At 58.3% G+C, this 15,910-nt stretch overlaps 2 protein-coding genes across 2 annotated transcripts; both read right to left on the reverse strand.

Moving 5' to 3' along the window:
- Positions 1-449: 449 nt before the first annotated feature.
- On the reverse strand, positions 450-3,536 carry VGF (VGF nerve growth factor inducible). The gene is made up of 3 exons (XM_004386747.1): positions 3,321-3,536; positions 849-2,821; positions 450-809 (listed from the first exon to the last, which is right to left on the reverse strand). The coding sequence occupies exon 2, from the start codon at positions 2,799-2,801 to the stop codon at positions 948-950; it is 1,854 nt and encodes a 617-aa protein (XP_004386804.1). The 5' UTR covers positions 2,802-2,821; positions 3,321-3,536; the 3' UTR covers positions 450-809; positions 849-947.
- A 6,599-nt stretch (positions 3,537-10,135) lies between these two features.
- On the reverse strand, positions 10,136-12,789 carry NAT16 (N-acetyltransferase 16 (putative)). Its single transcript, XM_004386749.3, is given in 5 exon segments — positions 10,136-10,708; positions 11,337-11,561; positions 12,315-12,414; positions 12,416-12,519; positions 12,685-12,789. Coding segments are annotated over 5 exon segments (1,107 nt in total).
- Between the last annotated feature and the right edge of the window lie 3,121 nt (positions 12,790-15,910).

Here is a 15,910-nt window from a genome sequence, read left to right on the forward strand (position 1 = left end):
CTGTCAACCCCTCCTCTCCATATTTCTTGTCAAGTACATAGGACCAAGGAATTTAGGGATTAGTGAAGGGAGGGGGGAAGAGGAGGTGGACCAGGGGCAGTGGAGAGGTTACCCTGATATGCCCAAGTGGACCTGCCCAAGTGGTCCAGGGCTCACAGAATGAAGAGCCTCCCTGGTGGCTCTGCATCTCTTTGCCAAGTCCTGGGGAAAGGTATCTTTTTAACTCCTACTCTGCCCCCTCAGCTGAAAGTGGAATTTAGGATTCTGAACGGGCGTGAGCTGTATGCTACCCCTAAATACCGAATAAAGTGATTCTACCCCTCAACTCTGATTTGACTGGGGGTAGGAGGCAAGAGACTGGTGGTGTGGCTGGCGCTTCTCTCACCGCCCCTTGTGAAGGACCACGCAGGCCCAAGGGGATGGGTGAATAACCGAGAACAAAGTCCTAATAAAATAGTCACTTTTATTTTTTAGCAAAACTATTTCCTCCGTGAGGGGTATTTACAACAGAGAAGGAAAAGAAGGTAAATTCACAGCGATCTGGAGAGGGTGGGGAGGTTTGTGGGAGGCCCACAGGGAGGAGACAGACACACTTCTTCACACAACTAACTGGAACTGCTTTTTCCGGTTTCGGACAGGACGTCCCAACAGGGATAAGGTGGGGACCGGGCCCCTTCTGGGGGAAGGGATTCGCATAAACCACCCGCCAGCCCGCTTGGGCTGGCCTCAGGTCACCTGCGAGTGAGTTTGGGAGCTGGGGTCTTGAATCCCAGAGGTATGACAGGTCTTGGCACAGCCCTGGGGCGGGGCTCGGCCGGCGGGCAAAGGAGGAAGGGTGGGAGCGGGGCCAGGAGGCGGCCGAGGGGCGGGACCAGGGCGCATGCAAACATCCAGAGGGGAGAGGAGCGACACGGAGGGGGAACTGCGGTACACGGGGCCGGGGTGGGTCACGGGCGCCGGAGCAGTACATGCTCAATATAATTCTCCAGCTCCTCCTGCTCCTGCAGCCGGCGCTCCTCTGCCTCCGCCTCCTCTTGCGCGCGCCGAGCCTGAGCCTCCCGGCCGAGATAGTGGCGCGGAGGCGGCAGGGCGTGGTGATAGTGGCGGCGGCGCGAGGAGGCGGGTGGCTGCAGTGTCCGCGGCCGGATGTAGTTGGGAAAAGGGTGATAGGGGCCCGGAGAAAACACCTCGTCCTCCTCCCGATCCCAGGGCGGGAGCACCTCGTTCCAGTCGGGCAGCTCGTCTTGAGCGGGCGCGGGGACAGGGGGCGGGGGCTGCGGGGAGCGGACATGGGTAGGGGCGGGCGCGGTACGGGGGGGCGGTACAGGCTCTGGAGGGGCGTTCTTCTTCCGCTTCCGCTTCTCTTCCACCTCCTCGATGATGCTGACCACGTCGTCAGCTGGCAGGTGTAGTTTGGTGGACAGCTCAATGAGGCTATCGATAGTCTGTGGATCCATCTCTTCGTCGTCGTCCTCCTCCTCTCCGCCCTCCTCTGCCCCCTCAGCCTCCTTCCGCCGGTGGCCCGGCGTCTCTTCCTGTGAGCGCTTGTCCTCGGCCCCAGCTTCCCCGTCCTCCTCCTCGGCGAAAAGTAGCGCGTTCTGCCGCGCCCTCTCCGCCTCCTCCGCCTCCGCCTCGGCCTCTGCCGCCTCCTCATCCTCTTCCTCCTCCCTCTCCTCCCCGCCGTGCCTCTCCTGCTCCGCTTCCTCCTCCTCCCTCTGGCTCTCCTGCTCCTCCTCCTCCTGCAGCCCCCGACCCCCAAGGCCGCGCTGCCTGGCCCCGCCCTGCAGCAAATACTGGAGCAGCAAGTCGGAGGCGAGGTCGGCCAGCCGCTCCTCCTGCGCCGCGGCCTGCCGCGTGGCCTCCGCCTGCCGCCGACCGGCCACTACCTGCGCCAGCCCTTGCTGTAAAAGGCGCTCCCCCGCCTCGGAGCTGCCCAGGAGTGAGCTCTCCGGCCGGCGCGCCTTGGGGAAAGGGGCTCCCGGGCCTTGGTACGCCTTGGACAGGGGTGCCAATGCCTCGGCCAGATGTGTTTTGGGGGAAGGCACTCCTTCCCCAAACTGGTGGGTTTCGGACAGGGACCCACTCTCGGGCATATGCGCCTGAAATTGCGGGGGGGCCGGGGGCGGCAGGGGCGCGCGCTCGGGGACGCGCGCCTGGAACTCTCCCCAGGAAGCACGCCACACGCGCTCCGGCCCGGGGCTCTCCAGATTGACTCTGGTCAGCGTGTGCGTGCGGGTTTCCGTCTCTGCTGCCGCCGTTTCTTGCTGGCGCTTGGCGTTGCTCGGACTGAAATCTCGCAGCTCCTGGAGCAGGGACGCTAGCGCCTCGAGCTCCTCGGAAGGGTAGCCCACCTCGGGACCACTCTCCTCCTGAGTCTGGGGGTGAGGCGGGACTGGGGGCGCTGGGGTCTCTGGAACTGGAAGGCTGTGGGTCTGGCTGCGCACGGTTTCGGTCAGCAGAGCTTCTGCTGCTTCTTCCTCTGGCCCCTGCTGGGACCCTCCGGGCGCCGGGGGCGAGGCCGGACGGTCGAGTGCCTGCAGCAGCACCGCGGCCAGCGCCCGGGGATCCACGCCCTGGAAAAGCTCTCCCTCGTCCTGAGTCTCGGAATTCCGAGCAGCTCGGACCTCTGAGGTGCTGCCATCCTTTAACCCAGACACCGCGTCCCCAGCTGCCGACTCTTTATGGTCAGAGCTGAAAGGAGGTGACTGCACCTCAGGGCGCCCCGGGGGCGCTGCTCCTAGTCCCTTGATCAATAGAAGGAAGCAGACGAGGGCGGAAGCCAGCAACTGGGGAGATTTCATGACCAAGGGGCTGCCGGAGACTGTAAAAAGAGAAAGGGTCAAAGAAAGGGGATTTCTGTAAGAATTCCCTACTCCTTAATTCTGCATTCCCTTCCCCCACCTTTAATCGGGAAATCCGGGGCTTCCCTGATGCCCCCAACCTTACCCAGAAGAGGAACGTTTAGGAGCAAAGGAGGAATAGTTTGTGCCGATCTCCAGAGTCGTGTAAATGGAAAAGGAACGCTCGCAACCCTCCCTTTTCCAGTTCTTCCTCGCCCCCTTCCCTGAGCCATCTCACTGCCAGCGCCCACGACTTAGCAGCAAGAATAAGGGGGGAAAATCTCTGCTCTCGCCCTACAGGACTCCCCAGATGGTGCGTGGGCGACTTCAGCAAGAGAAAAGCGGCAACTCCCCGTTTACCAGGAGCCCTTACCAGGGGCTCCCCGCTGTGTTTTCAATACCTCCATCCGGGAAGAGCGAGAACCCTCCCTCACGCCCACGGTTGCCGAGGGTTTGAGAGACGGACAGCGGAGTATTTACCAGCTGGTGTCTCAACGCTGGAGATGGAGAGGAGGCTCGGGGCGGGGTAGGGACAGGGGAAGATCGGGACGCGTCCGCCTTGGCTCCGGACGGTGGGTGGATGGGTTACGAGCGACGGTCGAAGTCTGACGTCCAGCAGGCTGGGCTCAGCTGCGTCCGTGCGGCTCCAGGCGACTCGCTAGCTCCGATTTCAGCACGCTGGACAGCGCCCGCGCCGCTGCTGCCTTATAAAGGGGAGCGCGCAGAGTCACGTGGGCGCGCCCCGCCCCACTGACGTCAATGTTCATTCATGGGGTAGCAGGCGGGCACCGTGAGGCGGGCGGGCGCCCAGCGATTGGAGAATCCGAACCTCCCTCGGCCCGCGCCTGCGCGCTCGGGCCTCGGGCTGGAGGGGCGTGCGCTAGCCGAGAGCCAGGGAAATGAATGAATGAATGAATGAATGAAATGCTGAGGCGGGCGGGGCAGGGGGCTATGAATGAATGAAGGAGGGACGAGGAGAAAAGGATGAATGAATGAATGGGAGAATGAATGGAAGGGTGGATGCAGAGGCCCTGGAAGGCGGGAAGGGTGGGTTACAGAACAACTTGGAGCTGCCAGAGCCAGCACCGCTGAGCAGAATAGGAAGGGGGCACTCCCAGCGTCTGACTGGGCACCAGTCGGAGATCCTCACTGGGGAGGGGGAAGATAAAGGCTCGAAAGTCGGGAAGGGGACCCAGCTGCCTAAATCCCAACCGCGCGGTCCTTGGGGAACACGCCCAAGGACGGCGTGAACCCGAGAAGGGACGGATCGGCGCGCCTGCGGGCGCTGTCCTCGGATCTGCGGTGCGGGGTGCCGGGGCAGATGGGTGGATCTCGCGGTTTTGGTAATCCCCATCGGAAAGGGTCAGAGTCGAGAGAGGGAGGGAAAAGACTGAGGATGTATGTGCTTTTGAGTCGTGTCTGTTCACGGCAGGTGCATGTCTGAAGAAAAAGGTGTATCTAGCCTTCTGTCCGGCTGACTGCCACGTACGTTGGCCCCCCGCTGTGCCCCTTTTTCAGCCCACCTCTCCCCACCCTCCTCCTGCTTCTTTCCCTCCCGCCGCTTCCCCCCGCCCCGAAGGACGTTTGGAGGGCGAGAACAGATCCGTGGGGAGGGGGTTGCGCAGGTGGTGATGGGGGGTGACTCAACTCCAGCTCTCCCCGCTGCTTAAAGAAGCTTTGAACACAGGGTGGGGGGCTGCAACGTCAGAGACCGACCTTCTCTTCCACCAGACCCTTCGTCCGTATCTCCTGCCAGAAGGGTTGGGGCTGGGGGCTTAGACAGCTAGAGGTTCCGGGGGTAAGGGGTGGGGGGCGATGACGCACAGATTGCGCAAAGAGAATCCATCAGCGAACCGGGTCCGGTGAAGGGAGACCAGCCGTGGGCGGGGGTAGGGGGGACGGAAATGGGGAGGGGGGCAGAAGAGTGGAGAGGTAAGCAAGGGGAGCAGCCACTGCAGGAATGAAGGGGAGGGAAGGAGGCTGGAGGGGGCTGCAGTGCAGGCAGAGAGCGGTGCGGGGGCGTGGGCAGGGAAAGGGGGGAGTGACAATGACACACACCAGACACACAAGAATTGCGGACACAGGGGCGCTTGTGGGCACACACAGGGCACCCGCGCCCTGAGAGTCAGGAAATCAAGACCAAGGCTGTCTGTCAGGGGCTCAGGGACACTTTGGAGTCAGTCTCTCTCCCCCTTCCTCATCTCTTCCTATCTATCTCATCCACTTCTCTCTCTCTGTCTCGCGCGCACACACACACACACACACACACACACACGCACACTCTCACGTGCTTTCCCTCTATAGCCAGCAGTGGCTTCTCGCTTCCATCAGTGGCTGGACTTTCCCAGAAGAAAGCCCATCAGCTCTGCGGGGAAAGAGGTGGGGAGGAGAGGAGAGAGAGGAAAGAGAAGGATGAGGCCAGGGGAGGGGGGCGGGGATCTGAAACAGGTAGAGGGAACTGGCTAAAGGAGGAAAAAAAAAACAAAACTGAGAACCAAGGTGACTGTGGAGAAGCCAAAGAAAGGAGGGAGAGGAGGGGGCAGGAGACCCTGCCGCAGTGCCTCGCACCCCCACACTGACTCTGCAGCCTCCCCCCCTTCTCCCTCCTGGCTCTCCTTTTTCTCCCCCTCCCCATCTCCATCTCCCCTTCACCTTCCCAGCCTGGTGACTGAGAGCCTGGTGGAATGGGGAGGGGGTCACGTTACCTTCCAGAGGAGGATGAATCAGAGGGAGAAGGCTCAGACATCTGGAGAGGGGGAGGGGAAGCCATCCAAGAGAGAAGGAAGCGGGGAGGGAGGGAGTCAGGAGGGCAGACTGAGAGGCTGATGGAGCTAAGACACAGAGACCAAATGAGAGATGAGGAGAGACAGGTACCTAGAGAAACTGTACGCCTGTGTGTTTGCGTGGGTGCACACGTACCTGAGCGTGCATATCCATGCATGTGTGTTTGTGTGTTTGTGTGTATACAGAGATTAAAAGATACCGGGGAAAGAGAAAGGGAATGGGAGGGGGCAACTGTGTGTTTAATCAGATAAAGAGTGGATGGGGATGGCAGGGTTTCCAAAGGAAACAGGACAATTTCCTCCCATTTGTGTGGCTGTCTTTTAGCCTGTTTCTAGGTGTCTGGGTGTAAGTGTGTTTGTGTTCTTGTCCCTTCTAAGTGCCTGTATACCTGTCTGGCTAGGAGTTTTTGAGTGCACCCAGTCCTTAGCATCTGCTGGTGGGTCTGAAAAGTGTCTGAAAAGCCTGGCTTGGTGCGTAGTTAATGTGTGTGAGTATGGATGTGTGTAGATGATTGTGTTCCTCCCTTGATGTGTGTCTTTGCGCATTTATCTGGATCCTTCCATGCCTGCCAGTATAAATTGGTGGTTATTTGTACTTCCATGTGCCTTTGCCCCCATTCACCTCTATTTCTAGATCCTTGTGCAATACAACCTCAGTATTCAAGCCTCTCAGAGCCCCCAAGTTCTGGATCCCCCCCTTGTCTCCAGAGATCTCCCCCAGTCTTCCATTCTTCCCCAACCCCCACCCACCCTTCCCTCCTTCCACCCAGCTCCGGAGGCCCAGGGGAACTTCCCAGAAATAGACATCTCAAGAGCCTCAGCTATCATGGGGTGGGGGGAAGAAGAGGGGAGCCAAGTGGAAGCCTGGGGCACCAAAGGCAATAGGCTTGGTGATTCCACAATCTAGATCTTGTTGCCTCATGCCTGCAAGATCTATGGATCTCTGGGTCTGCTTCTGTCTCTCTCCATCCATTTCCTACCTGAATCAGCTTATTCACCCACGCCCATCTCGCTAGGATATACTGTGCCCTTCATACCCTGCTGCCTCTAGGGGCTTCTGGGAAAAAGCTGGACTGGGGGCATGTTCCTAGGATTGGGAGAGAGGAGGGAGATGGCAGGAAAGAAAGAGAAATAGAGAGAGAGATCTGGAAAACGGAGAGCTGAGATGGGGCCTGGAGGGGATGCCTGGTGTTCGCTCTGAGTTGTTTGCATGAATCCATCTTTCTTTGTCTTTGTTTCTGAATCTCCCATACTCTCCAGGAGGGTAGCAGAAGAAGATGGGGTCCAGAAGAGTAATGATCTAAGCTGAAGCTTTGGAAAACCCCAGGGAGGGAGGCAGAGCACTGGGTCTTTTCTCTGAGAAGGGCTGGGAGAGAAAGAGAGGGCAGGGGCTTGGGGCCCCCCCGCATCTCATCATCCCCCCTTTTCCCTCCCCCCCACCGGTGACTCACCTCTGCAGCCTTTCATTGCGTCAGCGCTGGGGGGGACAAGCAGGGAGGGGACACTTTATGAGAGGAGTAGGGGTCTCCACTTTGAACTATAAGAAGGTGCTGAAGCCCCCCCCTGAAAATGGCCCCATTAGAATGCATTCTTGCCCTAGTCCCCGTCCACCCCAGTTCTGTAGGATGAGGAGTCGTGGGGAGAGGGCTGGGGGCAGTTGGTGGGTCCCGGAAACAAGATGAGTGGCAGGAAGGGGGTGCTCACCCTGGTTGTCAGTCCTGGGGTTCCATTCCCTCAGACCCCCCACCCACTCATGAGTGGGGGAGGGGAGACCCAGCAAGCCGGGGGAGGGCAACGCCGCAGAGATGAGTCACCAAGAAAGGGAGGGAGAGAAATAGACAGAGATGGGGAGAGACACAAAGAGAGACAGCTACTGGAGAGACTGAGAAAGGAAAATGTGCCCACACACCATGAAGGTGGTGTCCACAAACTAACCACAGCAGGGAAATGGTGTGCTGAACCGGCCTCTCCAACAGCAACCTGCCAAACACACTCAGTACACTATCGTACAGTTACACTGCTTCTGAGACACACCCACTTGCACAAACACAATGTCATAGCTAGCCTGCCAGAGTCTCCCAGACCCATGCTGAGGATGTGACCAGGGGAATGGAGATTCTCAGTGACAGCCCTCATTCCTTTTACGAGGTGGCGGGAGGGGATCAAAACCCTCAAGGAATGCGACTTGAAAAATCCAAGACGCGGTTTCTGGGACTCACAGGCTGCGCTATGCACACTCGACGATACACACAAGCCACCTGCCTCCCCATCCACACGTACATAGTAACATATCAAGCATCGTCCTCATAAAAAACAAAAAAACACTTTGAGTTCCTGCTTCTGGGATACACCAGGCACGTTGTTCCGAATACCTCCCACCCTAACACCCTCTGCCTCGTACACACATGGACAGAAACGCAGACACACAAAGACGCCCATGGACACACTCACACGGACGGAAACCACCTTGCGCTGCCTCGCCCGCGTCAGCACATGTCCTGGCGCCCCCGCGTGTTACTTTTCGGGAGCGCAGTCTCCGCCGCTCCGGAGCTGGCTCCCGGGGGTGGAGCCCAGGCTCCCTCCTTCCCTACTCCCCTCCCCAACGCTTGGTGCCCATCCCGGAATGGGGAAAGCGAGCGCGGCTGGCCATGGGCGAGTCAAGAGCTGCGAGTTAGACGTCTGGATCCTGGGGCTGAGGGAGGTTAGTCCTGGATGTCAAGTGAAACTTGGGAGAGTGGCGAAGAACTTACAGGATTTGGATAGCAGCAGACTCCCAGGTCTAGGAGAAAGCGAGGCCCGGGGCTAGCCAGGGAGCCTCTGCTCTGAGCTGCTGCTTCTTTCTGCGCTTGGCTAGGGTGGGGGTGGGGGCGCACAACGGCCAGCAACCCTCCTTCGTCCCCCCACCCCCAGGAAGTCATTAGCCCCATTGCCACGGGGCTTAGAGATCTTCTCTAATACAGGCTGCTCTTGAAGGGGGAAGGATGATGCGTCTCAACCCTCCCCATTGAGAAGAAGTGAAACAGACACAGAGGGTGATCAAAGGGTCCATTTTATTGCAATACAGCCATGGTCGAAGTAACAGGGAGAGTGGCAGCAGGGACGGTCACAGGAGGCAGTAAAGGCAGAGCAGCACAGCTGCCAACGGGAACTGGGGAAAGTGGTGAAACAGTGGCTGTTCTTTTTGCCTACCTTTTTCTACCTCCTGGCGCCCTCCTCTGACCACTTTCTGAATTCCATTCCCAGCTAGCCCTGTGCTAGCTGTCAAGGAATCCCTAACAACCGTCCATTGTCTAACAAGAAGTTCATTGTCACACAGAGTGAGGCCCTGGGGCATGTTCTGGGCGTAGGAAACGTGGGTTCTAGTCCCTGTGAAGTCCCCAGCTTCTAGAGTGACTTAGAAGTCACTTTGATCTTTCTGAGCCCCTGTTTGAAAATCCAGTATAGGAAACAGTGCTATGCAAACGCAGCTGTTACTAGCATTTAAATAGAAGCTCTCAAAGTCAAAGAGCATCGATGATCCAAAGGAAGGGAGAAGAGTCCAGAAATATCTGGAGTTGGGGATTCCAGTCGCACTAGCAGGCAGCCTAGTTTGAACCAAGAGACAGTCCCCACCCTGAGCTGAGAGACCTGCCCTACACTGCACCAAACTCTCCAGCCAGAACCCCCTGGTGGTTTTAGGAGTGTGGGAGAGTGGGCCTGTGAGATAGCAACATCACGCAAAGTTGGAGGAACCTCCCAGCCAGACGGGCAGGCTCAGAAAGGCTCATGACCAGAGTGTAAACAGGGGACCGAGTGGCGGGGTATTATGTATTTCATTTACAAGATCTTTCAGTATTGCATACAGGGCGGAGGATGACATCACGGGAAGGAAAAAGAAAACGCAGAGAAACGGGCAGTGAGGAGCTAAGTGTGCGAGAGGCCCAGGAAGGAGTGAGGACAGACAGGAGCGGGGAGAGGAGGCACAGGAGGCTGTGGGGAGGAGAGGAGCGCTGGGAAAACTCTCAGGGCTTGAGAAAGGGCAGGAGGAAGAAAAGTAACTTTTATTGAGAGGCGGAGCTCCAGGCGGGTGCTGGGCGTTGCACACACTTCTCCCCGCTCCCACCAAGAGGAGGCAGAAGGGAAAAGCAGGGAGAAGCCAGGAAGGGCAGAGTTCACTCCCAGGCCAGAGCGACAGGCTGGGATAGGCTCTCAATCCTGTGAAGGACCCGCTCTTTGGCGGGAAAAGGGAGAGGGTGGACAATAGCAGCACAAGGAATTCCCCTAAATCTGGCAGTCCAGGTCAGGGTGTGGGCCACGGCGGCTCGGGGCGCCCAAGGCAAGATGGCGAACAGAGAGGACCCGAGAAGGGAAGGGTGGGAAGAGGAGAAGGGTCTTGGGGAGGCGCGGGTGTCAGAGCTCGCGCCTGAGGGCAGAGGGGGAGGGCGGAGCTTGGAAATGGCAGGGGGCGGGGTTGGCTGGGGATCTGACGAAGCCCGCCAGTCTGAAGTGCATCTTCCCGGGAGTCGGAAGGCCTCAGATGTCGGCCTCCAGCAAGTACTGTTCCGTGTAACCCTTGACTAGCTCGAGCCCCAGGCCGGCCTGGCAGAAGTCGGCCAGTTGTGGCCACAGCTGGGGCGCCAGAAACAGCTGACACATGACGTTGAGGCCGGCGAGGCGCGGGGCCTGGCGCTGCAAGTGCCACAGGAGCTGGCTCTGCACCTGCGCGCCATCGCTACCGAAGGCGTTTATGTTGAGGTAGCGCCACGTGCCGTCGCCGCCGTGCGGGATGGGGAAGGGGCGCAGGCACAGCGTGAGCACTCTCGGGCGCGCGCGGCTGTCCACGCGCCACTCCAGGCCCTTGGCCGCCAGCAGGCTCAGGTTGCTCTCGCTCGGCCGGTAGGGCTGCCAGTCCTGGATGATGGTCCCTCCCGGAAGCACGTCGCGCTGCACCAAAGGCGACAGCAGGAGGCGCGCCATGTCGCCGCCTGCCTCGGACACGGCCTCGATAGGCAAGGGCGAGAAAGTGCCAGAGGCCCGCAGCGCCGCCAGCCGCGTGCCCAGCCGCGCCAGCGGCGCCGACGAGTTGAATCGGACCAAAAGGATGCCCTGCGGGGGGCACGAGTGAGCGCGGGAGCGGGCGGTGGGAGGGTGGCGTGCCCGCGCCTCTCGGCTTCTTCACTACCACACTCACACGCCAACAGGCTCCCACCTGGCCCCTCGGGAGAACTGACCCGTGCTAGGCAGAGTGGGGTATGTAAAAGTCTGGGTCTCCGAGGGTAGCACAGCATGGAGGGACGAGGAGCAAGGGGTCCGAATGCCTGGATCCCCAAGGAGAGGCGAGATCAGTGTGGAGTAGCTAGGGGACTGAGGGTGTGGGCAGCAAGAGAAGGCAGATTAATCCGTAGGGTGGGTGGGATGAAATGCGGTTGCTTAAGTTCCTGAAGAGAGGCCAGATCGATGTGGGGAGGCAGGGTCACGGAAGTCCGGACCCCTGGGTTCTCCAGTCCCCTAGAGTAGCAAAGACTGAGGGTTTGAGGGCTGGGGGTCAGGAGCTGTTTGGTTGCCGCCGGGCAGAAGGGCCTGGGTGAAGACTGCGAGTCCCCAAGGCATAGCTCATGGGCCCCTCAACTCCGTAGGGCCGGGAGATGAAGCCCGTGATTCGCTGGGCGCGGGGAGGGCGCCTGAATGCCCAAGGGGAGAGGACCGGCCATCGGAGCTCCCTTGTCCTTCTCACCTGCTTGGTGATTAGGCGGTATTTCTTCAGCTCCCGGGGGCCCAGCTGGTCGTCCCGGGTAAGCCGTGCCACCTTGACCCCCAGGTGCTGTCGCTTGACCACTTGCGAGCAGAAGCGCTGCAGCAACCCCGCCACGCCCTTGCCGCGCTCCCAGGGCGCCACGCGCAGCCCCTCCACCAGCGCCGTCTCCCCGGCGTCGATCACGTGCACCGACTCCAGTGCGATCTGCGGACCGAGGCCGTTAGGGGGCCCCCTCCCCGCCTCCACACAGCCAGGGCTCTCTGGCTCACAGGGCTTGCCTCTTCCCACACGCTGAGCACTCCGTCGTCACCACCTCGGGCGCCAGACCAGGACTGTAGGCCTGCCCAGGGAGCGCTCCTCAGCGCTTGCGTCTCGGGTTCCAGAGCGGGCAGAACGTCATTCGCTAGGGTCTCTTACACCTCTTGAGATGCTCCAGCTCAGCGAGTGCACCAAGTCCCTGACCGCTAGCCACGCACCCTTGCCTTGGCTCCGCCCTCAGGAGTTTACTACGCTCCCTCGTACTGGCCACCGTACCTGCCACACCGCCAGCAGTTCCTAAAGCTCGTCCAGCTCTCCCATCCACCTCCTCTTTACGCTAAAGATCCGTTGGCTCCGGGGGTCCTTATTCCACTCTAGCTGCTCCCACCTCAGCCTACCCCCAGCACATTGCCTGCCCCCATTTTTGTGCTCCAACCCCCAGAAACTCCTCACACGGGTCCTCAAGCGCCAAAGCTCTCACCTAGCCGGGTTCCTCCGCTTTTTGGAGTTCTCCACGTCCCCTCACTCCACCCTTAGTGGCCTAGCCCCTGGATCCACACGCCCATCTGCTTTGGTGCCAAAGCAGATTCTATATCCTCAGCAACCAGAAGAGAAGAGGCTCCCCTCTCCAACCTAAGATCCACGCACCCCCATTTGCTTTATGCCCTTTTCATCATGGCCCTGCCCACCAGCTCTCACCACTCCTCCATTGCGCTTGGCCAGCACGACCGTGCTGTCGGGATCCTGGAACCAGCTGTGGTAGCGGCTGGGAAGGTAGTCGAGGCCGCGGTAGATGCCCAGAGATGGCCAGAACCTCCTCAAACTCCCGTTCAGCGGCCACCACGAAGTCCAACGGCTGGGCCCCAGCCTCAGGCCCCAGTCTGGACCTGGGCTTGGCCTTGGCCTCAGGTCCTGACTTGGCCTCCAGGGGCTCGGCCTCAGCCTCAAGTCCTGGTCCGGACTTGGGTTTGGCCCCCAGGGACTTGGCCTTGGCTTCAGGCCCTGACTCGCCTTCTAGGGCCTCGGCCTGAGCCTCAAGCCGGGATCTGGACCTAGACTCGGCCCCTGCCTCCTGTGACCAGGTCTTCGAGCTCAGCTCCACATCTGGCACAGCCTCCTTTTCGGGCTTAGGGACTTCTGGAGTGACTATCCCACAAACAGCTTTCAGCTTCATTACCCTGCAGAAAAGAGAGCGCCCAGCAGGAAGATCATAGTCCCCCTCCCCTCCTTTCCACATCTGGCCCCCTACACACGAACACCTGGCCTCCTCACAACCCCTTCCTACACAAACATTCCTGCTCTCCTGCTCTCCACACAGACCCTAGGAGTGAAGGGTCTCCAGCCCTCTTCCCACAAAATCCATCTCCCAAGTTACCTACTCATATGGGAGAGATCCCCTTCTTTCTCCTGCCAGCTCCCAGAGATTCAACCCCACCTGCTCCTTCCTCACCAGTCATAAATATAAACTCAAGAACCCCTCAGTGAGCTTCTCAGAGACTAGCTCAGAACTCCTCCATGCCGAGTCATCAACCAGGGGGACTCAAAGGAGAGAAGCCCTCTGGAGTGGAGTTAAAAATGGAAGGACACTCCCTCGAGGGCCCCACTACTTCCCCAAGACCTCTGCCAAGGACAACATGAGAAAGAAAGCCCATCGTCACCACTCTCCCTACAAAAGGATTCCCCAGAGAAGAGGGTTCAACCCACCCTTCCTGTCACTGCCACTTATTCCAGGGCAAAGGAGGGTGGAGGTAAAGCCCATATCTCCTCCACATTGCTGCCCCAGTAGCCCGTCCAACCCCCTGACACACATACACAAACATAAGCCAAAGGAGTGGACAGATGGGCAGCTCCATTAGAAAATTGCAGGTCCTTCTTCCCAGGCCAATAAAAACCACCCCTTCCTTCCTTCTTGAGTCTTCCCACCACTTCCCCATTGAGAGACTTGGACTCCACTCCAGGGCTAGGTGGTCATTTTGAAAAGGGGGAGAGAAGAGAGCTCTGTTGGAACCCCAGAAAATAAAATGTCCACCAAGATCACCCCAACTCCTTTCTCCATTTACCTCCCCTTCAAAGATGGATTCCCTTCTCTATTCCCTTGGTTCCTTTTTAAAATCTATTCCTGTAATCCTTGCCCCATCTCCCACTCAGGATTGTCCTGTTGACTCCTTATTTCCAGAACTCTCTCCCCCAGACCAACCAAATCAAGCAATCAAATCCCTCCTCCTCCTTGTCTTTCAAACAATCATACTGCTCCCCTCTCATAACCTACTTTAAGTCTCATTAATCAATATCCCAGGGGACACATACACCGCTACTCTGTGGTGGTGGTATTGACTGGACTTGTGTTTTACAAGAGCACTACCTAGTTTTGGGGGAGGGGATCAGTGGTGACACCAAGGGGTGGTTTAGGTTGGTTTTATGTTCCATGCCATAAACATAGCTTAAGTAAACACACGGTGCTTGCTATACAGACACAACGTCAAAATGGGAGCTCCATCTCCTCTTTATTTCAACCCGATTCGTATGCCTAAGACTGGGTGTGGTAAGACAGCATCACGGGGGCATTGGGAAGCAAAAGCTCAAAGGATTTTAGAGCCCCTGCTAGGGTCATTAGAGACCATGTGGTTCAACCCATTTCTTTCACAGTGAGGAAATTGAAGCCCAGGAAGGTTAAGAACCTAGCCCAAGGTAACACAGCTTGGGCAGAGCCTGGCTAAAAGTTAAGTTTCCCTGGCTTCCAGGCCAGTGGGGGATATCTTTTCTTGGTATATCTGGATTTCCAAACCCAGGCTGAGGAACCAGGACAGGAATTACTGGGTCCTTGATGGGACTCAAAGATCCCAGATCGGCTAATTGGAGGAACTCCCACTCTCCTCCCCATACTGTCAGTAAGCCTTATGCCATCATGCAGTCTCACAAATCTTGCCCAGCCCCAAGGCCACAGACTCCTTGCACCAGGCTCTGAGGATGATGGGTCCCAGAGATAAGCAGGTTAGCTTTCAGCTCTCATCTGCATCTACTGGCAACCTCACTAGCTGTCCATAGGTCCCAAAAATACAAGCTAGTAGTTCAGCGGTGACTCCAGCAATTTCCCACTCCCCTAAATAGGCAAGATGTGAGCAGCCTGAAGACTGGAAAGAATTCAACTAATTCAATAACTTATGCCCTAGTTGCCTCCCTTGCTTTCAGGATGGGGAAACTATTTCCAAAGGGTGTTTCTACATCTCAGATAAGATCGGAAGGGGGCAGGGGTTTCTCAGGGTCACAGGGAAGATGGAAGTGCTTGTCAATTCATCCCCATCTTTTCTTCTCCTACCCCATTCCCCCCTTTTTTTGGAGGGGGGGGGGGACAAGAAAAGATTACATGTCCTTAAAACCTGGGGGAGGTAGGTGCTGTGAATAAGGCAGGTCAGGGCTCCAGGCGAAGCTGAAGCTATGGACTGGCCCCACAACATTTCTCCCCAGTCTAACCACTTCTTCCCACACCCTAGCACAGTGCCCCCAACCTGGCTTCTTGGAACTATAAGTCCCATAAGGTGTCTAAGAGTCAGAGGCAGCCCCATCCTCCAGGGCACTGTGGGAGTTGTAGTTCAGGCATCTCCTGGACCAGGCTCCAGGAAGAGGGGCTGTACTCTCTTTCCACATCCCCACATCCTTGCGTCCACTCTTTCACGATCATAAATATGAGCCGGATCGCTCCAGCAGGGGTGATTGGAATCATCGCTGGGCATGCTGGGAGGCCGCCTGCCCTCACCCCCTTCCCACCTTACCTCACACACCTGAAATTGATGCCCTTGAGGCCGACAGCTTCTCGGAGCTGCGGGAGGGAATCAAGGGAGGGAAGGAAGCAAAGAGGCGGAGACAAAGAGAAGGCAGCTACACAAAGCGCTCAAAGATTAGAGCGAACACGACCGGAATGGAGGCGGCAAAGGAGACAAAGGCCGACTGGGAGATGCCGGCCAGAGGGGATGGGGGATCGGGAGGAGGCACCAACACCGACTCACAGACATCGACCCCTCGTGACTCCGGGCCCAGCAGATGCCAGAGAAATCATAGCATGCACCCCCTCCCCAGGGAGACCATAAATAGAAGACAGCGTGACACACCCCCCTTGTCCCCGGGGCGCGGGGTAGGGGGAGGGGCTAAGGGGAGGTGAAACCTAGAAAAGAGACTGGAAGAGGATACCTCGAGAACAGAGTTAGGGAGACAAGATGAAGTGGAGTGGGCTAGGAGGCCTCGGGGCAGTGATGGGACAAGAGAGATAGACCAACGAGCGGGGGGAAGGGGTATCCCAG

The sequence above is a fragment of the Trichechus manatus genome, unplaced genomic scaffold (genome assembly GCF_000243295.1).
Source record: "Trichechus manatus latirostris isolate Lorelei unplaced genomic scaffold, TriManLat1.0 scaffold00170, whole genome shotgun sequence".
NCBI lineage: Eukaryota > Metazoa > Chordata > Mammalia > Sirenia > Trichechidae > Trichechus > Trichechus manatus.